Raw genomic sequence first — 24,208 nt, 5'->3', positions numbered from 1 at the left:
TCTCATTTTTTTTAAAAAAAAATATTCCTAGCTTAATGGCACTTCCAAATTGCAGTCCAACAGTCCTAAGATTTCACCACATTTGTTTGCATGTACATTATCCACATATGAGATAGGATATACCAGTAGAGCAAACACAAATCCATTTGCTCTTCCTCTAACCCTGCCCCCTTCTCCTGTTTCCATTATCACTGAAGAAACCACCATAGTCTGGTTTGGGAGTTGGCAATTCAGTGTTAGATCCCTGTCCTAGCTGAGCCTCTGCCCCAAGGCACATGGATGATGAACTACTTGTTGGCATCATAGGCTAACATCAGCAGATGTCTAATGTAGAGAAAAACTCAACTTTTACTACTCAGTGTTAGATACTTTTCACATATCTTGGCAGTTTGAGGATGTTAAAAAAAAGATCAGAAAGCTGAGAACAGATTGGGAGACTGAATTGCCTTCTGTTACTAAACTACTTACACAGTTCTCATAACTATAGGTGGAAGGAGATGGGCCAGGATTGCAGGTTTGGATATTGTTTACTTCTGCTCTGTATGACCCTTGGCCTTTCCTTGATGCAAGGCAATCCAAGATTCCATGTAGCCAGAGATGAGGAATTTGATCATCAGCCAGATATAGTCTGCATAGAATTAATTTGAAAGCCCATCGTTCTAGCTTTGGCTGTCAGGGGATGCTGGAGCCCATCAGTGAAAGGGTCAGTATGCTTCACAGCTGTATATCCTTTTCTGTATCATTTTGAAGAAAGCTCAGAAATCTAATAAAGCTTATGCTACAGCAATGATGTATATCAGAAATAGCTGTTGCAGAATCTTGGAACTACATCCCGTTCTGGCACAAAGCAACCTTTCACATTCTGGTTTGAATACGTATATAGTGTAAACCTATTAAAAAGGTTCCAGAGCACTATGTGTTTTCTTTTTCCAAACAAGGCTGTTTAAAATGTATGGCAGTTGCGTCATAGTGATACTAGGGAAAACCTGAGTCAACTTGGGTAGTGTTATTGTATAGATAACTTGACAGTTGTTGCCAATGTAGTGCGTATTTCTTTCTCACTGGGTTTTTTTTTTTTTTGGTAGCTTGGCATCCCAAATGCAAGACTAAGGTATTTCTTGATTGCACGCCTTCAGACCAAACCTTTTCCCTTTCATGTATCTGGCAAGGTGAGCCAATCCTTTTACTATTTCAACAACTATAAGCATTTCAGTCATCCTGGCCTCCAATTCCAATTTGAGTGTGTGTGACTGACCAGCTTGGAGACAGTCTTTACCTACTTAAGTAGGAAGTTGTATTTTTAATTCCTCCATTTAAAAAATCCTATTGTCTTATGGTTTAAACCATCCTACTTGGTCCTTTCAAATGTGTAGGTCTACAACCCATCATCTATTCTCACTGGGATGTTGGAGACTACAGTTCATTTGAAAATCATTACATATTGTTGTATCAACTAGTGTTTCTGAAAGCTAACCTATAGCTGGGGGTTGAAGTGGATAGCCCTTGTACAGGTAGTCCCCAAGTTACAAACATCAAACTTACAAATGACTCACAGTTAAGAACAAGGGTGAGACAATGGGAAATGAGAGAAATCTACCCCTTGGAAGGGAAATTCACTCCTGAAAGAGTTATCATGGGGGAAAAGTGTCACCATTAAAGCTTTACCACCAATCCTTGTTTCCACAACAACTGCCTGTGGTCTTTTCCAAATCTTTGGTCCAAATCCAGTTGCTATATCCAGCTGGATGGAAGAAAGCAGTTGAACCAATGGAATTTTATATTAAGTGTTGTCTTTGGAAGATGATTTGCTAGATCCACTCTAGCAATTGGATTGTAGGTTAAGTGATCCCAGAATGGGGTACTATTCAAATATATACTGTACATGCAGTTTTTAGTGAAATAAATCACATAATATTTCATTCCAAACAGCTTGATAAAATGTTCAGAGAACTACAGAGGATGTACATTTGTTCAATATCTTCTTTCCTTTCTCCTTATTCAATGTTAGATCCTAACAGATTTCCCAAACCAAGATCAGGCCGATTCAGAGAGGCCCAGATGTAGTGCAGGTTTGATGGAAGTTGGTTCCCCATTGCCTACAAAAGAGACAGTCTCTAGTTCTGATGATAATGATGGACATTCTTCAAAGAGGGACTTCCTATTCAAGCTTGAAACAGAGGAGGAACTGGAAAGGAAGCAGCAACAGGACAACAATCCCTCTTTGCAAATGCTAAGGAATTTCCTTCAAGGGGATGGAGAAGAACTGAGTCAGTACTTCTTGCTACCCAAATCCTTGCTGCGCTATGCTCTCCTTCTAGACATTGTTACACCCTCTTGTAGGAGATCCACATGCTTCACAAAAGGGTAAGTTTCTCTGAAAAAGTGTGAGCAATTATTATCTATACACCAGGAGAAACATTCTTCTTTGCAGGTGCTTAAAACAGTAACAATCCCTTCTACATTGCCATATAAAATCTGGATTATTTGCTTTGAACTGGATTATATGGCAGTGTAGACTCATATAATCCAGCTCAAAGCAGATAATATGATTTTCTGCTTTGATAATCTGGATTATAGGCAGTGTAGAAGTTAGCAGAAACTAGAACATATTTCTCCTCACGAAGTGTTAGCCTTCAAGCACACCCACCTCAGCTTCCCAATGTCTGTTTATGGATCAGCTTTTGGAGAATCTATTCTTCACAAATGTGAGGTTTACATAAGTTATTGAATAGTTTTCAAATTCAGTTGTCAATGCATATTCATTCAAGACAAGATGTGATTATGTAAAGTTTTTAGCTTTCTCTACTACAGAGTGCTGGTGCCTCGCCAAACTACAGCCCCCATGATTCCATAGTATTGGGTCATGGTAGATTAAGTGGTATTAAATTGCATGATGCACCTTCAGATAACCTGAATTTAAATCATATAGGGCTTTATAAGTCATGACCAGCACTTTCAAATCATTCCTGGAGGCAAACTGGCAGCCAGTCCTCATTAGTCTTCATTATACTGTTACTACTACAAGGTAGGATACTAAGGCCCAAGTCTAGGGCATTGCTAAATTTAATAAGAAGCCAGCAGAGCTCATTTAAGTCGCCTGTTTGGGCTGAAAAATGCGGTATAGAAATAAAGCAAATAAATAAATAAATAAATTTATTAGATTTCTTAATTAAAAAATAAAGATACATTGTAAATGTTCTATATAAAATATGCCAGGCTTTATCACAGCTGGTTAGTCACCAGCAGCAATAGATCTTACCAATCGAAAGGTTGGCAGTTTGAAGCCCAGGACAGGGTGAGCATCAGACCTTCAGCCCAGCTTACTATCCCCCTAAGCAGTTTGAAAATAGCCATGAGCTAGTAGAGAAATTAGGCACCACTTAAGTGGGGAGTTACCATAAAAGAAATACCAGAAAATGCCGGTAATCAAAGGAAGGAGTAAGTCTGTGATCAAAGCTCTTCATCATAGAGGAAGGAGTGACAGCACCCCCTGTGGCCAAAATTGAGCACAACCTCCAGGATGCCAAAGTTGGGAGGGGGGAATGCTGATGTCATACCTCTTTCTGTTGTCTGTCCTGTCTGTTTAACAGCAGCGAATGTTTGCCATGTATGTGTGTTTTATAATCTGCCTTGAGTTCCCTTCAGGGAGAGAAGGGCAGAATATAAATGCTGAAAATAAATATAAAGAGTTCTTCCCATTATGTCCAAGTGTAAAATTACCTAAATGCATTTACATCTAATTAGTCAGACTGGGGATTGTTTAAGCTGAATATTACAAGTTTCATTGCTTCTTTCATGTCCTAGTCCAGAACTCACTACTTGCTCTTATGTATACTTTTACTATATGTATCTATATAGATCTATAGATCTATATATATATTGCTATATATAAAATATATTTAAATCCCCCCTCCATGCAGCCTATTCAGCCAGTGCCTACATAGTATTTATCAAGTAACCTCAGCCTGTTTCTTACATTCTGGTTCTCCTATAATTAAGTTAAATGCCAGCCTGAAAGAGACTGAGGAATACATGTGGTTACACATAAAACCACATTGGTTTCGTAAGAGGGATACCATCATTTTGAAAATACTCCTTGTTGTTAACTATGGGCATTTGATGGTTGTTTATTTTGGTCTTTTCTGAAACCAACACGTTGATGAAGAGCAGCATCTATTTGAGTTCATTGGTCTGAGTCTTTTGAAATGAAACAGTGGTATAAATCCCATGTTAAGTCCCGATTCGAGTAAGCCAGACTTAATGCAAAATATAATGATTCAGTGATTCTATTTTAGTTTGAACTAGTTGTGGGATTTAGATTATGAATGATAAAAGAAATCAGTGTGCGTACATGTTACAGCATTTGGGAACATGACCCATTTGGAATGGATGCAAAGCATGTCATTTTATTTTATATTACACCACCCAATCATATAGTCCTCAGGCTGGGTACATTGAAAAATAATACCTTTTGCAGACAGCTGTTATTATTTCTGAGTGCTGTCCTTTAAAACTGTGTACACATCAATATTGGCAGTCTCAGAGGAATCTTAATGTATGTATCTTAATTGATTTTTTTAAGGTATGGGCACTATATAGAAGGAACTGGCTCAGTGTTGCAGACAGAGGAAGATATCCAGGTATAATATCCAGATTATAAGTTTTTTTGGTTAGTTCAGCATAAGGTCTGTTTTTAAAGATCTTTAACCTTCTTTGGTAAAGGATGTTTGTGCCTCATAAACAATGATTCCCAGGATTCTGTAGCATTGAGCCATGGTAGTTCAAGTGATATCAAACTGCATTTATTCTACAGTGTAGATGCACCCTGACACTTTACATTGTTCTTCTTAGCCTTATTTCCCAGGATTTTCTATAGTATTTGCCTTGACTACAGGGTTCATTCATTTTAGTTTCTGTAACCATGGTGTCTTACAGTTTGGCCAACAAAAAGAAAAAAAATCAAAAGTGATGAAATCAACCTGTCATATGAACAAGACAATGTGATAGTTTTCTAAACTGTTGCTGTAATTATTTAAACATTAGCAATAGATAAAGCTAATCAGTCAGTTAAAGAAGGATGTAAGTAATCTGAACAGTTTTTGAATCACTGTTCTGTAAGAATTGCAACAAAGTCATAGGAACTCCTTTGCAGGAGGACTAGTATAGAATTTTGTATTAGCCTGATACTCAGATCATACATAAATCACAACTTTTTCTACACTCTCTGCAAATATTTGGACCTAAAGCAGTGCAGACAAGACATTTTGCTAGCTCTTCCAAGGGCTGTGTTGTTTAAAGCTCTAAAGAATTGGACTCCCTTTAAGCTGTTCCACAAAGTTCAGGTTTTAGGGCGCATGCTATCTTTTGAATAAGAGTATTGTGCTGTTTTTGAGTTAGATTGCAAGCAACACTTTGTGATCAACTCAACAGAAAAATTGAGCCCTAACTGTTATATATAAATTGCATCAGGGAAAGATGTGATGTGTTTGTGTTTAGTGATGTTTCTCACCACTGAAGGAAATTGTCATAGAAACCTGCACTGTGCACAGTACATCATTGAACCCATGAAAGAGCTATTTTACAGTTATAAAACTGAACTATAGACCCCCCACATGTCATTCCAGCAGATAAGAGAAAATGAGATCACAGGTTTTCTTGTGATCAGATATCAGATTTCTATCTTCTTCCCATCTCCTAGCTAAGCTGTGAGAAATGGGGGTGAGGGACCTGTAAATTGCTTCTGTGCAGAAGGGATTTGTTTGTCGAAATTTTTAGGGCATGCAGTATCCACAGATTCATGGCATGAAAGTGTGGTTTTTTTTTAAATATAGCATTTTATATAAAGGACACCAATTGGTTTATTTAGTTATTTTGTGTCAAAAGCATTACATAAATAAGTATAAACAGTTAAAACAGGGGGAGCACAAGTGGCTAAATAATTTTAGACCCAAATCAGTCAACAGCGACTGTAATTTTACACAACTCTTCCTCCGTGCATGAGGCAAGGCATTGTGAACTAGCATATAGATACAGAGTTGTTTGTTCTGCTCCACAGTTGCATAAGGTGCAGGATTCTTCAAGGTACTGTGTTCCCTCGCTACTTCGTGGTTCGCTTTTAGTGGACTTGCTGTTTTCCGGGTTTTTAAAAATATTAATAATATATATATATAATATTTACGTCCAGTGGAGGCCAGAGACCTCAGAAGTGCGGTGTCCTGGAACGAAACCCCCACGATAAGTGAGGGAACACTGTAGTGCCATTTAGCCAAGTTGTCTTTTGAACTCTGTCCACTCCACTTCTGAGTCTGTTCAGGGACTTCCAAGTTGCCCATTCTTGGTTTGCTCCTGGAGGAAGGCCCTCATGGCATCCAGTTGAGATTTCCTGGTTTATCTGCCCAGAAGGATAATCTTGCTGTTGCTTTACAACATTGCTTTACAACAAATTGGTTATACCATCATATATAATGGGACCTGATCATCCATGGGTTTTGGTATTCATTGTGGATCCCGGAATCAAGCCACAAGGATTAGCTTTAGTTTAGAAACTTAAGCTACACCTTTGGTCTTCTCTTCAAAGTACTTCAAACCCTACTATTCTTAAAGCCTACACAGCTTGGATTCAGACTATTTAAAAAACTATACCCTCCCTCTATGGGTTTCTTGGTCCTAACATTTTGTTGGAGGCACATTTTGGCGATAAGAAAGAGTCTGTTTTGTGGCTGTTCCCAAGATGTAAAACTCCCTTCTTATATTTGATTTTTGATACACTGCAGCATATAGAACTTTTCATAAACAATGTGTAGTACTTTATTTTATTTCATTTAAAATGTCTTTAATCCTGATTTTAACTTGGATTTTTTTTTAAAAAACTGAACTTTAGTTTAATTATTTTAATAATAATAATAATAATAATAATAATAATAATAATAATACATTATTTATATCCCAACATATCTCCCCGAGGGAACTCAGGGTGGTTTTAACTTTTGTACTAAGAGTTTTAACTGTATTGTGCTTTTAAAAACCTTCTATGCCATCTTGCATCACAAGCTAGGAGAAACGTTTGTGTTTGCTTATTGTATACTAATTATTGTTTGCATTTTATTTTGATATTATTACTTGTTTGTTGTATTTTACTTTGCTGTATTGTAACTTTTGAGCTTGGCCTCATGTTAGCTGCCCCGAATCCCCTTTGAGGAGATGGTGGTGGGGTATAAATAAAGGTTATTATTATTATTATTATTATTATTATTATTATTATTAAGGTGGGATATAAGAATATCAGCTCAGTTTTGCTGAAGATGTTTTTCGGGGCTCTTACAAGCCACTGAGTAATGCAGGTTGGAAAGACTGTTATAAAATCCTCATATACCCTGAACTTCTCTATTATCTGCAGCTTGAATCTGTATTTAAATCCTTTGAGAGTTTATCTGAAGAGGAGAAGCTTATGAAGCTGTCATTGCTTAAACTGCGGTACTTTACCCCAAGAGAAATAGCAAATCTACATGGATTTCCTTCAGAATTTGGTACGTGTGTTGATTATTTAATACATATGCACATATCAACTACATGGAGGGTGGGCAAAATAGAGTGCCTTCCAATACCAATGAAGGTATTGCCAGGAAAAAAAATGGGCTAATCTTATTCTGAAGTCTTCTGGACATGCTTGTTTGTGTTGAAATACATCACGGGTGGGATCTCAACCATGAATTTCTGCTCTCTTGATGGTCCTCTCCTTTTTGGAAGGAGAGTATTCAGTGCTACATGATTAACTCACTAAACCAGGGACCCTCAAGCTCTTTGAGCAGAGGGCTGGTTCACAGTCTCTCACACTGTTGGAGAGCTGAACTATAATTTGGAAAAAAACATGAACGGATTCCTATGCAGGATGCACATTGTCTTATTGGTAGTGCAGAAAGAAACATGAAAGAATACTACAATATTTAAAATGAAGAACAATTTTAACCAACATAAACTTACCAGCATTTCAATGGGAAGTGTGGGCCTGCTTTTGGCTAATGAGATAGTCAAGTTAATTAGGATTCTTGTTGTGTGCTTTGAAGTAATTTCAGACTTAGGGTAACCCTGTCTAAAATTTAGAGTGTGGGTTGGGTATGCGACCTTGGAGGTGTTCCATGCTTGGAGAGCTGCATCGGCCCACAGATCTTAGGTTGGGGATCCTTGCCCTAAACTAATCTGCTGTCGGGATGTTGTGAAGAATGCCATCCAGATCAACTGCCATCCCAATCAGCTTCTGAATGAGGAATGGAGAGGTGGTGTCATCTTGTCCTTTGCCTCAAGCAGAAGAATGATTTGGAATAGGAGAACAATTGCTTTCTTCCACTGAAAGGCACTAGATCATTGGTTCTCAACCTGTGTGTCCCCAGGTGTTTTGGCCTACAACTCCCAGAAATCCCAGCCAGTTTACCAGCTGTTAAGATTTCTGGGAGTTGAAGGCCAAAACATCTGGGGACCCACAGGTTGAGAACCACTGCACTAGATGATTTGGCTGCTACCAGCAAATGTTCTACATTATAACTAGTTCCATGGTCTTGTAAAGAGAATTTGGCATGACTGTTGCTGGAACCTCAAGGTACTTAATTCTATTAATTTACCCTGTGAAATAGAGGCCAGGCCTTTAAATAATGGCATGTGCATTGCTTTAAGTCACATCCTATATACTAACCACATGACAATATGGTTATGTAGCTAAGTCTAGCAATAACTGTAGCAGTTCTAAATTATGGTCCACTTTGTGGTATATTTTGAAGAGCATAAAGCACTTCATCTCCACAATTTAGTCTCTTTGGAGATTAGGAAGAGATTTATTGGTGGCCCTTCCTTTCGTATGTGAGAGAGGTAGCTGTGATATAGGGTCATGAACTCTTCTAATTGCTTTATTGTCATTAGTATAATAGGTCTCCTAAGATTGTTGAAACAACACCATTAAGATTGACCAGCATGTTCTTGCACCTGCGTTTAGCTTTCAACAGAGTGACACCAGACTATTCAAAAAGGGTTTTTTATTGAACCCTTGATTTAATTGGGTTGCTGTTAGTTTTCCAGGCTGTATGACCATGTTCCAGAAGCGTTCTCTCCTGATGTTTCACCCGCATCTATGGCAAGCAGAGGTTGTGAGCTCTTTTGGAAACTAGGCAAGTGAGGTTGATATATCTGTGGAATGTCCAGGGCGAGAGAAAGAACTCTTGTCTGCTTGAAGCAAGTGTGAATGTTGCAATTGGCCACATTGATTAGCATTTAATGTCCTTGAAGCTTCAAGGCCTGACTGCTTCCTGCCTGGGAGAATCCTTTGTTGGGAGGTGTTACCTAGCCCTGATAGTTTCATGTCAGGAATTCCCCTGTTGTTTGCGTGTCCCTTTTTATTTAGTGTCTTGATTTTTTAAATACTGATAGCTAGGATAATTCCTGACAGGAAACAATCAGGGCCAGCTAACACCTCCAAACAAAGGATCCCCCAGGCAGGCAGCAGTAAGGCAGGAAGCAGTCAGGCCATGAAAGCCTTCGACAACATTTGATCTAATTATTTTTCTAAGGATAGAATAGAGTTGGCAAAATACGACCCTATAGATGTTCTTGGACTGCAGTTTCGATCACCCATAGTCAGCAAAGCCAATATTGAAAACTGTAGGTCTTAATATCTGGTGGCAAAAGAGTAAGGAGAAAATTGAAATGTACAGGAGCAAAAGAGAAGGCTTAAGAAGGTGTTGTTTTTCCATTTTCACTTGCAACTTTTCAGAGCACAGCATTTAGGACTTCAATCAAGTTTGGCCACAGTTCACTGGATGTGAATATAACAGGGAGAAAAATTACTCCGAACAAGGCAAACACATTCTTTGCCAAAGAGCAAAGCAATGGCAAGCAAGACAAGCTGTTCCCTAAAATAGGGACATTCCTGAATGAACCACTTTTCAGTGGAGCAAAGCTGACTAAATTGAAAGCCATAGAGTCAATCTGGTACATACTGGATTTCCCTTACTTCAGAGATCACATACTTTGTGTGCATTGGATATGAAACAGCAGGAAACCAAGGACTTTCCCCTCAATAGGGCTGTGCCAAGGACAGGCTGATATTTCAAATTACTCCTGTGGGGCATGGAGCAGACTTAACGAAATGGAGGACTTGCAATATAATTGTAAACTCACATGCCTGGGAGCAAGATGCATTCAAATCAATTATACTGTTGTATATACTTGCATATAAGGCTGGATGTAAACTGCAATATTATGCAGTTGGATATACATTTCTAGAATAAACAGAAAATCTTGTTCTGTATCCCTTTATCTTATTCTCATTGTTAAATTGTGTTACTCCCTTACAAATAGAATTATAATCAGCTGTCTTTCTCACTCAAATTCTTGGAACCCTCGGTGGCGCAGTGGGTTAAACTCCTGTGCCAGCAGGACTAAAGACCGACAGGTCGCAGGTTCAAATTCAGGGAGAGCGCGGATGAGCTCCCTCTGTCAGCTCGGACTCCCCATGCGGGGACATGAGAGAAGCCTCCCACAAGGATGATATAAAAACATCAAAACATCCTTGCTTCCCTGGGGCAACATCCTTGCAGACAGCCAAATCTCTCACACCAGAAGCGACTTGCAGTTTCTCAAGTCACTCCTGACACGAAAACAAAACAAAAACAAAACTCAAATTCTTAATTGATGGGTCTTGATATATAAACCATTGTCAGTCACTACAAATATAGTTACTCTTTCAAATCTTGATTGGTGGCTTGTGTATTATATTTTTCAAAAACACTAAGCCATTAAATTGCTTGATCAAGTCATAATTAAATCCAGAGTTAAAACAAATAACATAGGCAAGAAAAAAACTGCCAGATGTCTTAAAATGCATCTTTGATTTCTTCCTTTCCTAGGCTAACTTTATATGTTAGTTTTTCAATTTGTTTCCTGCACCAAGCTCTATGTATCAATCTCGTGCACAACACTTCCAAGTTTTCCAACTGAGTGCTACTTACTTCAAAGTAGACATTTATAGGATTACATTGACATACAAATATAGCAATGGTTCCCAACCTGTGGTCTGTGGACCACCAGTGATCTGCAAGAAGAAAAATATGGTCTGTGGCCTCACTATTACTACACTGTTGCCTCGAAACTATGTGGCAACAAGAGTGACTGGTCTCGCAAAACCCTCTTATAGTTCCAAAGCAACTATAGTTCCAAAGCAATGTTGGGAGGAGAGAGGCTGACTACTCATGAAATATTAGTACTATCACGTGAGGTCAAGATCACTAAATATGGTTTTATGTGGGTGAGCAGATGGTGATTACTGGATGGCATATGTTCTGCATCAGGAACTAGAGCTGATGTGGTCTATCCAATGCAATTTTCTGACTCACTCCCCTACATAACCAAACTGAATCTAAAGTTGACCAAAAACTGATTTCTAACCCTTTTTGGTATTCATATTGGAGAATGATCCCTAGTCAAAATGGTTCCTGGTCAAGTGATACCTGGTCAAACTGGACCTGGGTCAAGTGGTCCCAAGTCAAAAAAAGGTTGGGAACCACTAATATATAGCAATAACCAGTCATTGGATTTGGAATTGTGAGCATTTGTATGATTGAGAGGATAGGTAATAGCCTTGCATTTGATTGTTTTTTAAAGTATCAATTGTGTTTTGTTTTAGGTTTTCCTGACAAAGTAACCACAAAACAGCAATACCGTCTGCTTGGAAATAGTCTCAACATACACGTAGTTGCTAAATTAATCTCATTACTGGTTGGTTAATGTGGGAATGCAACCTGGCCTGAAGATCTATCTTGTATGCATCCTTCAACAAGAGACTACCAGCTGAATCCTTGCAAATGGAATAAAAGTGATCACTGTGATGCATCTGTGTGTCTGCTAATGTGATTAGCTTCCATTTCTGGTGTTTATCAAAAGAAAAAAAAATCCCAAATCCAATTGTTAATTCCACCTAGAGTTGACTGAATAAATTAATTGTTGAATTTTAAGGTAACACATAAATCCTATGGATTCACTGGTTTTACTTTTGTGATGGCAAGCAGTTGGATTTAGACTTGATGCTTCCCATCTTATTTAGTTGTCATACAATTTATGACAATACCAGCTGTTACTGACTATGTTATATTGTAATTTGTGAGCACTAAAGCTGTGGTTTGAAATTACAATGTTACAATAAAAAAATGTTTAAATTTGATTATAAGACATCTCAGTTACATCTAAGCTCAAGTGAAAGAATGGACTGGTTTTTTAATTAAATAAAACAAATGTAAGAGTAATAGTCATACATGCTGTGTACCTCAAATCATTTCTGACTTTTAACCACCCTGAGACTTGCCCAAGCTGACCTAGTGAGTTTCTATGGTGGAGTGGAGATTTGAATCCTGGTTTCCCAAAGTCCTAGTCCAATGCTCAATAATAGACACTCAAAAACCATAATAATCTTTAATATCTTGGATAAGATCACAGTCTTTCCTTTTAAATATCACTATAGTTGTCATCACATGTCAAATGGGAATTGTAGTTTGCTAATATTCCTCGTTGTCCAAGTATGATGGCCTTCCAAATTCTTGGAAGATGCCTGTGCGTCTGTGAGGTTTTTAATGTGTGAAGGTCAGTGCACAGCCGATCAACACACAGTCTTCACAGAGTGAGGGTCCCAACAGTGGCATGGCTAACAGGACAACTGTGGCTTCTTAATCTGTTGCACCCTTCTTCTGCCTTCACAGCCATTGTACTGCCTACCATGTTATCTTCCACTGATCTGCAGTTGAGGTCTTTGGATTGTGCTTGGTCTGGAACCTCCCCTGCCTCCCCCCCTGAGTACATGACTTCAGTGGTTACGCCCGCAGGTTCATTGGAACACGCAAGCCCCCTCACCACGACAAGGTGACAATCCATCAAGGGATTTGTTAGTACAGCTTAGCACATTCTAGGCATGAGAAAATCTGTTGGTTTTGCTTATTCCTGCATCCAGATTAGCCAAATTTCAACTTCTGTTCACCCTGAATAAGAAGACATTTGGAAATGTTGGTGAATTATTTCAAAACAAGCTGAAAAAGAATGATCTCCAATCCTTTTTGTAAGCAAAAGCAGTATGTATAGCTATTCCCAGTACTGAGAAAACCTTTTTATACATGAGTACCATATAGATGCTGAAGATGTGCTTAAAAGAAAGAGAATTTGCAATCCTAATTCAGCCTGAATATGGGTGAATGCACTCATTCAAACTGAAGCATTATATGTGGGATACTCCAAGTTCGAATTCATTTGAAATGGGATCAGGTACTGGTAATGGGGGGGGGGGGGGATGGTGGAGGATGACTCTCTGAGATGGTAAAGTGCTGTTAGGGTCAACAAGTAATATTACCTGGTGTACAGAGATATTCTATTCCATTTCTAATGGATATATGTGAGTGCTGTTACTTATATAACCAAAACACTATAATCTGCACAGAAGAGAGAGATACCAGTACAATCAGAGCAAAATTGCAAAGCATATTGAAAAGTCTGCATATATGTGTGTGGCTCTGTGACTCTTTGTGTCTAGAAAATCAATAGCTCTTGAAGTACAAACACCTAAGACTAAGGTCACAGAAGGATTTGGATATAAGGAAAGGAAAACCAAATGGAATGGATGCACCCATAGTCAATCCACTGTCACAGGTATTCCTGTCACAAATCAATTCTCATCACGTTTTCCAGCCAGTCATGTCCCAAGGAGTCTTAACATCCAAGATGGAGACAGATCTAAATCTTTTGGCTAAAATCTATAATTAGCTTGTGTTTATGGGCATCAGTTTCCCAAAGTAAAATATCTGCAAAGTAGATTATCTGTCAATTAATTTCTGTCTGACATACTGCTTTCATTTTCCGCTTTCCATATTTCATCTATGGATTACACAATTGTTTAGATTTCTTTTTCACCCTGTAGCAGACTGAGCTCTCAATATCAAATTCAGCTTGGTTTCCTGTGTAAGTTTGTTTAAAATCAAAGCCCATTAGATGTCCAATATATCTTGCTATTCAGATACATGAAACCTCTTAAGTGCTCTTGTGGTTTCTGCTTATAAGTTCTGAATCAATACCAACTTTTGTCATTGGTAATGTAGACCCATACCCTTCTGGGCATTCTTAGACAGACAATGTTTTACTTACATGGTTGAGAAACGAAAATGCACCAAAATTGTTAATGGGTTAAATAATATGAGGGGCAGCTGATAAGTCTTTGGCTTTCTGTTTCAGGGGAATCAATGCCCTGTTTTTGTTTTGTTACATCACATTAAAAGCTTATGTGTCTAATGTATGTTTTCAAAATTTTGTGTTTGTAGCTTAAGGCAAGAGTGATCTAGGCATGCGGGAAAACAAAATGGCAGTGTCTAAGGTGATATTCACAGCAAATGAGAGCAGAGGAGTGATAAATTTCTTGTTTCCGCAAGGAAAGTCTGTGAAGGATATTCATGGTGATATGTCGCAGACATTGGGGGAATCAATGCCCTTCATATTCAGTTGAGAGCTGGGTTGTCAAATTTAAAACAGGCCACTTCAGCACCAATGATGAGGAATATCCTGGATGACCAAGAGTGGCTGTTGTTCCAGAAAAGGTTGACGCTGTGCACAACCTCATACTGGGGAATTGGTGAATTTTGGCTAAAGGAATAACAGACATCATGGGGATTTCTTGTGATCATGTTTGTGTCTTTATCCATGAACATTTGAACATGAAGAAGCTCTCTGCAAAGTGGGTCCCCAAATGTTTGATAACAGATCAGAAAAAAAAATGTGAGTGAAAACTTCCCAATCCATTTGTCAGCATTTCCGGACTGATAAGAACTGACTGATCACTATGGATGAGACCTGGATTTATTTGTATGACCCTGAAACCAAGGAGCAGTCAAAAAGGAGCAGTCAAAAGAGTGGAGGAACTGTGGTTCTCCTCATCCAAAGAAGTTCAGGGTGCAAAAATCAGCCACCAAGGTGATGGCATCTGTGTTCTGGGATAAGGAGGGTGTGCTGCTAGTGGACTACCTTCAAAATGGTTCCACCATCAATGCAAGGTATTACACTGAACTTTTGGACCAACTGAAGGCAGTTCTGGAGGCCAAAAGGTGCAGCAAGCTGTCCAAAGGCATCTCGTTTCTGCAAGACAATGCTTCCGCTCACACTGCACAAGTGACCATGGCAAAAGTGGTGGAGCTAGGCTTCCAGCTAGTTGACCACCCACCTTATTCGCCAGATTCTAGGTCCCTCCGACTATCGTCTGTTTCTAAACCTGAAGAAACACCTCAAGGGTACCAAATTTCACAGCATTTCTGATGCCATGGCTGTTACAGATGACTGGTTTGAGGCACAACTGAAATCCTTCCTTTTGCAAGGCTTACAGAACTTGGAATACCAATGTAAGAAGTGTGTTGATATCAGTGGAGGGTATGTGGAATAAATGCAATCTTCCTATCTTGTTTCTTTCTGGGTAAAGCCAAAGACAGTAGCCCCTCATAATAATAGAAAGGAAAATGTGCAGATCAGTGAATGAGTGTACCAAATGGTGACTTTGATTTCATTCTTATTAGCAGTGGATGTACCAGGCATCCTCTGGTATGAGTAACTGAGTTTGAACCCTGCTATTCCTCTTGTACTCTTGCAATATCACTCTTCGCACAAAATAATTACCATTCAATTTTGGGGTGTCTAATTATAGTTAATGAGAATTTATCTTCTTTTGGTGCACATTTGAGGATAGATTGTTAAACGATAAATGAGCACATGTTTCCAAGAGTAAACACTGGAAAAAATACTTTTTGGGACTCCCGCAATCACCTAATCAACCAAAGGCAACATTTCCAAGCTCTATGTAACTGCCAGGTTTGGCTTTAGTTTTTACTATTGTTGATTAACATCCACATAGTTTCCTGGCATGCCATGAAAAAAGCTTACCAGGAGAGGTTTAGCCATTATACAATGGTCTCCTTCTGATGTTATATTCCTATTTCTCAGTCCAACATTTGAGGATGGAGAACATTATGTCTATGCCTTAAGTAATTCTGTGATTCTATTCTAAGTAATAGAATCATGTTACTTTTTCCAGAACTCAGAATGTCCATGAGGTATGGCCCAAGAGCAAATCAGTAGACTTGAAATATATTTGCCAAACTGAACTGCCTTTATTATTAATTGTTCAAGTACTGTTTTGTAATGGCCGCAGAAAAAAACGTGCTGACTGAAAGGTTGGCAGTTTGAAGCTGCAGATTCGGGTGAGCTCCCACTGTCAGCACTAGCTTCTGCCTACCTAGCAGTTCGAAAACATGTAATGTGATTAGATCAATAGGTACCGCCTTGGCAGGAAGGTAAAAGGCACTCTGCAACCATGCCAGCAAAACATGACCAGAAGGGACAACAGGCTCCTCGGCATGGAAAATGGAATAAGAGCATCTCCCCATGGTCAGAGTTGAGCACCGCCTCTAGACACCAGAGATGGAAAAGGAAACTTTTGCCTTTGTGTATTGTATGTCATTGCTCACTGTATAAAAGACACCGAATGTTTGCTTATATATGTGTATACTGTAATCTGCTCTGAGTCCCCACAGGGAGATAGAGCGGAATATAAATAAAGTATATTATTATTATTATTATTATTATTATTATTATTATTATTATGTAGGTCTTCAGATATTAATGTACTGCAAATCCTAGCAGCTAATATCACCAATACATCATGAGGAGACAGGAAAGCTTAGAAAAGAAAATTATGCTGGGGAAAATGGAAGGAAAAAGGAAGAGGGGCTGACCAAGGGCAAGATGGATGGATGACTCTGAAGGAGCTGGGGGAGGTGATGGCCAACCGGGAGCTCCTAGCTAGAACATGATGAAATACTCCTATCACGTCTTACTAGTTCAAATCCAATATATAATTGATTGTCATTTGGAAACAGAACTTGTTCAAGTTACATCTTGGAAATACCTGTGCTCACCATGAACTCCCAATATTCCAACATGACTCTGGATCAGATGACACCCATTGCTTGATCAGTGGAACACCAGATACATGGGTCCATGAGCTATCCAGTAACATAGCCAGTTCTGATGGGTTGGTGTTCAACATGATACTCTAAAAAAAAAATCTCTCTCTCAAAAAACTGCTATGTTGACCAGAAACCAATTCTATCAGTTAATCTCCGCCAGAAATCAGAAACTTTTGGAAAGTTGACATATATTGTCCATATAAGACTAAATAATTCCAAAATATTTTTCATAACAACAGGGATAGTCACAACAATGCATTTTGCTGCGAAAGTCCACCCCATACCAAGCTACCCATAGGTTTCAGGATTTCACAAGATCCTTGATTGTGTATCTTACAAGACTCATATAATCCCAGAGTTGGAAGAGACCTCTTGGGCCATCCAATCCAACCCCCTGTCAAGAAGAAGGGAAATCACATTCAAAGCACCCTTCAAACTTGAGGTAAGGTTTATATATGTCTGCCTCATATGTCCTGGTGAGTCTTGAAATGGTATGGCAATAGAAAGTGCTGTCACATATTATTTTTTGAAAAACACGAACACTCCTGCAGTTCTGAATATATTTTTACACTAGGACCCAACTCCCCTCTCAGCATTCTACAGAGAGAACTAAACTTTCAGCTCACCTCATAAATACTCAAGCTGTTTGACTGTATGCTACACAAATACCACATAGACTTCTGGACATAAATAAAGGTAATTGTTTTATAACAGCTCGTTTGTCTGTTGAGCCCAGCATTGTTTGCTCTGATTGACAGAAGCTCTTCAGAATCCAAAACTAAGGCAGTGGTTCTCAACCTGTGCATCCCTAAGTGTTTTGGCCCACAACTCCCAAAACTCCCAGCCAGTTTACCAGCTGTTAGGATTTCTGGGAGTTGAAGGCCAAAACATCTGGGGACACACAGGCTGAGAGCCACTGAACTAAGGCATTGCTATGTGACCCTTTCGTTTAGAGAACCTGGAACCTTATTTATAAAAGGTACGTGCTCTACTACAGAGTTATCATATCTCCTTTAACCATTATTTATGACTGTATAATTAAATATAATGTGAGTAATTAATATAGTCCTGTAGTTAATAACTGAAAGAAGAAATCATTGTATAGTGCTACTTCAGAAAGGATTTAATGATCTTTGATGCCTGATCAAAGTAAACTTTCACCTTGGGAGAATTCTGCAGGTGAAGGAATTTTGCTATGAGACTTAACACTGTGGTAATATGGTGCTCCCCCCCACTGCCCTAATCATGGGATAGACTCCCTTGTTAATCAATGATAACTTAGAAAATCAGTCCTAGAGTTGAAAGAGACTACATGAACCATCCAATCCAACCCCTGCTATGCAGGAATACACAATGCTGAAGTTCAATTGAGTCAATCTGTTCTAATTGGTAATAGCAATTGGATTTAGCCCTTGGATCACTATCCTGGCCATGTTTGAGAGGGATTCTGGGAGTTGTAGACCACAAAAGTTAGTTTTCTAAGCTATATTCATTGTAGCCAATTGCTTTTCAAGAACCTTCCGGTAATGCCAGCTCACCATTCTATGGTGAAAGCAAGAGATCAAGGCAAAGCAATTGAGTCAGTCTGTTTAGTTGAGTCAATCTGTTCTAACTGATACTAGCAATTGGATTTAGCCCTTGGACCACTATCCTGGCCATGTTGGAGGGGGATTCTGGGAGTTGTAGACCACAAAAGTTAGTTTTCTAAACTATAGTCATGGTAGCCAGTTGCTTTTGAAGGCTCTTCCAGTGATGCCAGCATACTATTCTATGGGGAAAGCAGCAGATCAAGGCAAAGCATTGCTGCCTGAGTCAGTTCTATTCATCAGTATGCGCACATGTTTTATAATGTTTCATTGTTCAATGGTCTTGGATGGTGGGGGTCAGGGAAGAGTGGTTTGACAATGAAATGTTCAATGGCACTGCTATTTTAAACCACTTGAAAACAATTTCTTACATGTGTTGAAGCTAGATGTACAGAGAGGCACAGTTTTCCACTCCAGAGCCTGCTTTCCTGATCTGTTCCTTTCCTACCAACACTTTGTCCTTCATCTAATTAAGCTCCAAGCAAGCTTCCCCCTTTTGTCCTTGGCTCCTTCTTCCTTCAACTCTAAAATTGTGCCAAATGTTTACAAACTTAACATTCTGGCACAAGCAGGATGGGTGGGGGAAAGCTTTATTCCACAATGTTTATTTTTTGTGTTTGTGTTTGCTTGATGCCACTTACAGCGTCTTTAGTTTGCAGCCCTGGTTTTCTCCTCGTCCACCACATGTCTTGCTACCAGTGTGATCTAATCTATATCTACACCTACCTTTTTCAACATATTCATTGAATTCATTCAATTAAGTTGAATAAATAGCTCCTCTGAACTTCAGACTAAACTCCAGAGTGGATTCAACACTACATTGGCACCCAAACAAATGACATGCGCTTGAAACTCCAGTTATTCAAAGAAGAGAAGGACCATTGTGAGGCTGGAAGACCAGGCTCATGTGGATAAATTTTAATTTGCATCTCATTAGTCTGAACAATACAATGGCATTGCATGCTGCTGGGTCAGTGATACAAGATATGATGGGTTTTTGGAAGAACTCAGTGGGAGGGAGCAGCAAGCAGCTTCCTCTTATTGGCTTAAATAGGGGACATTTTGTATAGGATATGTTAGCTCAACCTTCCCCCCCCCCCCCAGCTATTTTTGCTTTGAAGGAAAAGAAAAATGGGGTTCTCCCACAACCACTCAGACATCTTCTCAGTGTATGCTGGAAGCATAACATATTGACATAATGAGCCTTCTCCGTTGGATATGTTAGTTGGAGCCACTGGGAGTTGCAGTCCAAAAGTCATAATGGAACCAGGTTGGGGAAGTATTGAGGGCCCAAGACTCCATATTAAATTACAATTTTTTAAGGGAAAATACAACAATACATATATCTATGGCAGCCTTAGTATGAATGAGGTTGATCCCATGGTCTGAAAGGAGGTTGCCTCCCAATGTAAAGGAAACTCGAAGTGCCCCCGCTCTTACTTGGACCATGACCAAGTGTCTTCCACCAGGGAAATATATCTTGGAAAACATATGCTTTGCATATGTCCCAGGATTTGCTCCTTCAAACACCACCAATCAGACAAGTGGCTTTTCCCAGCTAATAAATAATCCATAGTTCTCCTAACTCCTAGTGATCGGGCACAGGGAAGAAAGCTGATGAAGCAGATCTGTGAATATGCAAGGTCTTCTTCAAGAGCAAAGTACACGTGGCACTGAGTTAATCCTTGAAGATAACATAGATTTCACTTTAACTCACTTGCTCAGTCTTAAGAAGGTTGGAAGTGAGCAATGGTGTATCTGGACTCTCTTCCTTGGACTCTGGTGGCATTGCTGATTATTTCGGGATTCAATTATGGCTCTGATTCTACTGGAAAAAACAGACTGAAAAGGGAGATCAATCAGGAACAGTAAGCATCATTCTTAGTGCAACACTTGATCTTTTTTGATGGGGTGGTTTGAATATAGAGTTAAGTTTATTAAAGTCTCTGGAGAACTTTTCACCATGTGTCTTCTTCTTCCCTTGACACACCAGGCCTCGCATGTCCTCAGAAAGGGGCAATTTAGTTTTCCATGCTGGCTCTGCCAAAAATATTGAATTCAGAACTGGATCACAAGGCAGAATAAAAATTAACGAAGAAGACCTTGCAGAGACTTTGAGCCAGGTAAGCCTTTTGATTTTTATCCTACTGCTTTCGTTCATTTTTTAAAATTTTAAATTGATCCTTGAAGTGTGAACAAGAAATTAAACATGACCCAACAAGGTGATGTGGCGGCAAAAAAAACCAAAAAAAAAAAAAAGCCAATGGGATTTTGGCCTACATCAATAGGAGTATAGTGTCTAGGTCCAGGGAAGTCATAGCACCCCTCTATTCCGCCTTGGTTAGACCACACCTGGAATAGTGTGTCCAATTCTGGGCACCACAATTGAAGAGAGATATTGACAAGCTGGAAAGTGTCCAGAGGAGGGTGACTAAAATGATCAAGGGTCTGGAGAACAAGCCCTATGAGGAGCGGCTTAAAGAGCTGGGCATGTTTAGCCTGCAGAAGAGAAGGCTGAGAGGAGACATGATAGCCATGTATAAATATGTGAGAGGAAGTCACAGGGAGGAGGGAGCAAGCTTGTTTTCTGCTGCCTTGGAGACTAGGATGCGGAACAATGGTTTCAAACTACAAGAAAGGAGATTCCATCTGAACATTGGGAAGAACTTCCTGACTATGAGAGCTGTTCAGCAGTGGAACTCTCTGCCCCGGAGTGTGGTGGAGGTTCCTTCTTTGGAAGCTTTTAAACAGAGGTTGGATGGCCATCTGTCAGGGGTGCTTTGAATGCAATATTCCTGCTTCTTGGCAGGGGGTCGGACTGGATGGCCCATGAGGTCTCTTCCAACTCTATGATTCTATGATTCCAAGTGTATTTGAAAATTGTATCTAATGTGTGTAGCTTGGAAATTCAATAATTCTGTCTGCAGTGTTGCCAGTGGCCATGCCGGTTGGGGGAGGTGGGGATGTGAGATCCCAGGAATTACACTTTCCAAGCTCTAGTTTGCAGTACTACTAGTACAAGTGTCATGAGTGGAACTTCTTTACACAGTTGCTCCAAACACCTCCCTATAGTGACTGAAAAAAAATTAGGCAACAGGAAAAGCACTGTTGTATGCAGGAATATGTGACAATACAGAGAAGCTAAAGAAAGCAGCCAACCCATAGGTCAGTGTTTCTCAACCTTCTTAATGCTGCAACCTCTTAATACAGTTCTCTGAGTTGTGGTGACCCCCAACAATAAAATAATTTTCATTGCTACTTCATAACTGTCATTTTGCTACTGTTATGAATTGTAATGTAAATATCTGATATGCAGGATGTATTTTCATTCACTGGACCAAATTTGGCACAAATACTCAATACATCCAAATTTGAATACTCGTGGGGTTAGGGGGGGATTAATTTTGTCATTTGGGTGTTGTAGTTGCTGGGATTTATAGATAATCTACAATCAAAGAACATTCTGAACTCCAACAATGATGGAATTGAACCAAACTTGGAACACAGAACCCCCATGACCAACAGACAATACTGAAAGAGATTGATGGGCATTGACCTTGGGTTTTGGAGTTGAAGTTCACCTTCATCCAGAGAGCACTGTGGACTCAAACAATGATTTTTTTTCCAAAATGAAAAGCTATATTGCTGTGTTCTTTTAAAACGTTTATTTTCAAATAATAAATATAATTTATTTAAAATATATTCTTAAACAAATGAATTATCCTTCCCAAGCTTTTCAACAAGAGACAGGGATGAAGGAAGGAACATACTGCTTCATTCTTACTTTACTAGGAAGGGGTCAGTAATGACCAAGGAAGACCCAGACACGGGCAATTTTTGTGGTGTTATGTAAAATAAACCATGTGTAGTTCATGTTTGATCAGCCCACACACTGCCTTGCCAGGGAAAGAAAATATGCCACATAGATGAAAAATAAAGAACAAGTCATTTACTCTTCATAATTCAGAACAACATATTTACAATCATGTGATCAGTTGCATCGAATCAAATAATGCCCTTTTATGACAGATTTAAAATGGTCTTTCTCTGTCCATGTGAATAAACTTCTTCAGCAGCTCATGAAGCAAAAGTGCACTCCAAACTCTGCCTCACTTTGCTTCTCTCTCCTTTTTCTGCAAGCACCTGCATAGGTCAAGCCTGAAAAATGTAACAGTATCCAAAACTCCCAGACTCAGCCAGCTCCCTGGGCATAGAACAACCAATCAGCTTCATGCATCTTATTTCACAGTTGACACACACACACACACACTAATTGATTTTGTGCATGCTCCAACAAATTTCTGAGTGGTAAATTTCACAATGTTTGCATTATGAGAAACTGATGTCTTATGAGAAGGATTGCCTGACTCAAAGTTTCAGATTTTCAGAAGTCCCCTGCAGATGAGATATGATGGTGCGAATTCTCTAGTTTGGTTGGGCACAGTTCCAGACATGAAGGAAAGGACTGTATCCAAATCTCCAGCCCTGCTAGGACAGAGGCAGTGTACAGAAATTTGCCAGCCTTAATTGATCCATTGCTGCAATAGACTCTCCAAGCGAGGCTATGTATGTACTTAGCGTCTTCCTTCCCTCCAAATTGGGGCCACAATTCACCTTCCATTGTGCTCTGAATATACACCCTGGCTAGAAAGAAGTAGCCTGACAAGTTGGGATAGCTAGAGTTTATGCAAACACAAATAGTAGCTATTTCTTTTTCAGGATAGTAGGTCCTTAGCTTTTTAAAACAAACCAGCTGATAGGTTCAAAATCCATCTCTGTTTCCAGCTGATTCTGATGTTCCACCTGTTTAAAGTATCAAAAGTTGTTTATGCTTCATATGATAGCTGCTGTCTGTCTCGTAATACAGGAACCACTGATAACAGGACCATAAATTTATGAAATTATATAAAAAGTGAAAGATAACTACTTTATAATATATAATTAGGTATTATCTCATTGAACTTTAGGATAACAACAGCAATATTTTAGAATAGACGATGGCAATGAGAAGAGATACTGTGGTGCCTTAAGGTCTTTCCAAGTCAAAGTGTTTTTTTAATCTGTTGTTCAAGTATCATGCTTCCTCTGAAATCACCCCTGTTTTACAAATATCTTACTGTTCATGGTATTTTCCTTCTGGAAGGGAAAGTAATTTTTCTCTGAAGTACCCCACTGCAAGTAGGGTTGCTTTAGGTGTGTGTGCATGTTACAGTAGATGTTCCAGACATAATTGTCAGGGAATTATGTAACACAACTTACATTCCTGGACAATATTAAAGTTATTTCTATTTCCAATCATAGTCCTCTGAAAACTGCATTACCCTGCCATATAAAGGTGTTTCAGCAGTGGAACTCTCTGCCCTGGAGTGTGGTGGAGGCTCCTTCTTTGGAGGCTTTTAAACAGAGGTTGGATGGCCATCTGTCGGGGGTGCTTTGAATGCGGTTTTCTTGCTTCTTTTCAGGGGATTGGACTGGATGGCCCATGTGGTCTCTTCCAACTCTATGATTCTATATTCTAGACTATTGATCTATCCTTACTTGTTTAATGTGTTGACTAATGAGATACCCTCAACTTTCTTGGTTTTTTTCATCCTTTCC

The 24,208-nt window shown here is 39.2% G+C and overlaps 2 protein-coding genes across 4 annotated transcripts in view; both read left to right on the top strand.

The window, feature by feature from the left end:
* The window catches only part of TRDMT1 (tRNA aspartic acid methyltransferase 1), a 32,164-nt gene extending 19,962 nt beyond the window's left edge, over positions 1-12,202 (top strand). For all 3 annotated transcript variants that reach the window (XM_067470319.1, XM_060782343.2, XM_060782345.2), the window contains 5 exons: positions 1,086-1,169; positions 2,009-2,364; positions 4,583-4,640; positions 7,397-7,526; positions 11,669-12,202. In XM_067470319.1, coding sequence (XP_067326420.1) covers positions 1,086-1,169; positions 2,009-2,364; positions 4,583-4,640; positions 7,397-7,526; positions 11,669-11,769 — 729 coding nt within the window. In that variant the 3' untranslated portion in view covers positions 11,770-12,202. The remainder of the gene's footprint in view (positions 1-1,085; positions 1,170-2,008; positions 2,365-4,582; positions 4,641-7,396; positions 7,527-11,668) is intronic.
* A 3,123-nt stretch (positions 12,203-15,325) lies between these two features.
* CUBN (cubilin) overlaps positions 15,326-24,208 on the top strand; it is a 162,008-nt gene continuing 153,125 nt past the window's right edge. The window contains exons 1-2 of the mRNA XM_067470574.1: positions 15,326-15,432; positions 20,604-20,733. Of these exons, the coding sequence (XP_067326675.1) occupies positions 15,326-15,432; positions 20,604-20,733 (237 nt within the window). The remainder of the gene's footprint in view (positions 15,433-20,603; positions 20,734-24,208) is intronic.

Source organism: Anolis sagrei, chromosome 6 (genome assembly GCF_037176765.1).
Source record: "Anolis sagrei isolate rAnoSag1 chromosome 6, rAnoSag1.mat, whole genome shotgun sequence".
NCBI lineage: Eukaryota > Metazoa > Chordata > Lepidosauria > Squamata > Dactyloidae > Anolis > Anolis sagrei.
Note: the sequence above shows the minus strand (reverse complement) of the source record. Positions and strands in the feature narration are given on the sequence as shown.